The sequence below is a fragment of the Temnothorax curvispinosus genome, unplaced genomic scaffold (genome assembly GCF_003070985.1).
Source record: "Temnothorax curvispinosus isolate PA1 unplaced genomic scaffold, ASM307098v1 QBEX01011627.1, whole genome shotgun sequence".
In the NCBI taxonomy this organism is placed as follows: Eukaryota; Metazoa; Arthropoda; class Insecta; order Hymenoptera; family Formicidae; genus Temnothorax; species Temnothorax curvispinosus.
The window spans coordinates 5496-7500 of NW_020221407.1; the positions used below are offsets into that span (position 1 = coordinate 5496).

A 2005-nucleotide genomic window follows, 5' to 3' on the forward strand; every position below is an offset into this window, starting at 1 on the left:
TGTTGGTTGAATTTTCGTGACACTATTTCGTGACGTTTTTTCGCACAATCGAACTTACTACCGTACCAAAGAAGTTTCATTTTGTACGCCTATTGGTCGAATTTTCTTTACACTTTTCGTGTCGCATAATCGAACTTACTACCGTGCCAGAAGAAGAACCGTCTCGCCAACGCCGTACGCCTATTGGTCAAATTTTCGTTACACTTTTCGTGTCGCACAATCGAACTTACTACCGTACCAAAGAAGTTTCACTTCCGTTACACTTTTTCGTGTCGCGAATCGAACTCACTACCGTGCCTAAAGAAGTTTCACTTCAAAAAAGGCGTTAAGTATACACGCAACTCGTCGTAAAATATACACAGGGCGGTCTCGCGTTGCGCGTGTACTTGACGGCTTGACGCGAGACACTACCGTGTCTCTTGATAATAATTATTTTTTGAAATTTTAATTTTATTTTATTTAGAGACTTTACGCATGTAACATAATCGAAAAATTTATTACGTATATTGTATTATATGTATACATAGAAGTCATAGTTTTATACATGTGCATAGAAATATGATAATCGCAATTTATATTTGAAACATTTAACGTTAGCATGTCTTGTTTTTCTAACGTAATTATTCCTCCTTTAATAATTTATTGTTATTTGAGGCATTATCTATGCTGTTATATCTATAAGCGTAACATTATTTTTCTCGCAGATGAATCCAATTAATAAGATAAATATAGAGCATCTTAATAAGAACTTAATAAGATAAATAAAACAGTAGCGTTACACGGATGTAAAAAATGACCATAAAGGGTAATTCCGTCTTTTTATCTGAAGTACTATAGAAATTACATTGAGAAAAATAACGCCTCGTTCGAATATTCATTTCTATGATTTTTTACATAGTTTTACGTAGTACTAGTATATATCACAGCTCCTGATGCAGGAATTTTTAAGGCACGAACATCTTTGATAATATTCCTATAAAGAAAAAATTGAAACATGAGCACACACACATTTGAGATAAGGAGATAATGACATATAATACGCCTCTTACGCTTCAATACCATAACATGTATTTTATTTTATAACGCGCGTAATTAGCGTGGGTACAACTCCACAATTAGGGCCTATACGAGAAATCAATTAGGAAAAGGTAAATTTTTATTATGTATTCTTGCCCCCTGAATCCACAACTGTTGATTAAAGTTGTGGGTCGTTGCATATTACAAAGTTATTAACAAAGAAAATATAATGAATAATAGTATGTAATTCTATGATACCGTATATACGACCGTGGTTCCGCCCCTTTGCGGGCGGCTTCACCTTCAAAAAACTAACCTAACTCAACCTAATTGTTGTGTAGGTGGATCACACGGTAAATATTTAGTATTAGGAGCCAGTTCCAATTCCCTTAATTATGATTATTTTGAAATATGTTATCAAAGATATGACTGTAACTTTTCGTTATAACTTAATCGACGGTTATTGCTTATTTAAAAGTTATAAACAAAAAAAGTTTGAAAAATACGAATTTGTGTCAATACTAAGGGAAATAATTTGCTGATATATATATGAGTGTATAAACAGTACACATATAAGCGGGAAAGAGGTTACCGCCCCTAATTGATGACATATTTCAGAATTATGAAAATTGAGGGTTTTTTAATACTAAATATTTACCGCATTTTTTCTCATTTTCATGACGATATCTTAGGAAATATAAGCAATCTTCAAATTTTAGATTCAGGGGGCAGGAATACATAAAATTTACCCCTTCCCAATTGATTTCTCGTATAGACCCTAATTGTGGAGCTTTACCTTAGCGTGCCATATGCGAAGAAAAAAATATGCTTACCCAATAAGATGATGAGCATTCGTAGTGGCATAATAAACGTTTAATTGATTTGATACGTGAACAAGCGTTGATAAATCAACACTTTTCTCTTTATCTGCAAAGTTTACCACTACGTAAACCGATTGCTGCCCATTAGCTTTCCTGTAATAACAAGC

General features: G+C 33.4%; 1 protein-coding gene across 2 annotated transcripts in view; it reads right to left on the reverse strand.

Annotated features, from left to right (window-relative positions):
- Positions 1–571: 571 nt before the first annotated feature.
- LOC112461689 (alpha-glucosidase-like) overlaps positions 572–2005 on the reverse strand; it is a 10393-nt gene continuing 8959 nt past the window's right edge. For both annotated transcript variants that reach the window (XM_025027026.1, XM_025027027.1), the window contains exons 8-9: positions 1851–1991; positions 572–973 (exon numbers count right to left, since the gene is read on the reverse strand). In XM_025027026.1, the coding sequence (XP_024882794.1) occupies positions 901–973; positions 1851–1991 (214 nt within the window). In that variant the 3' untranslated portion in view covers positions 572–900. The remainder of the gene's footprint in view (positions 974–1850; positions 1992–2005) is intronic.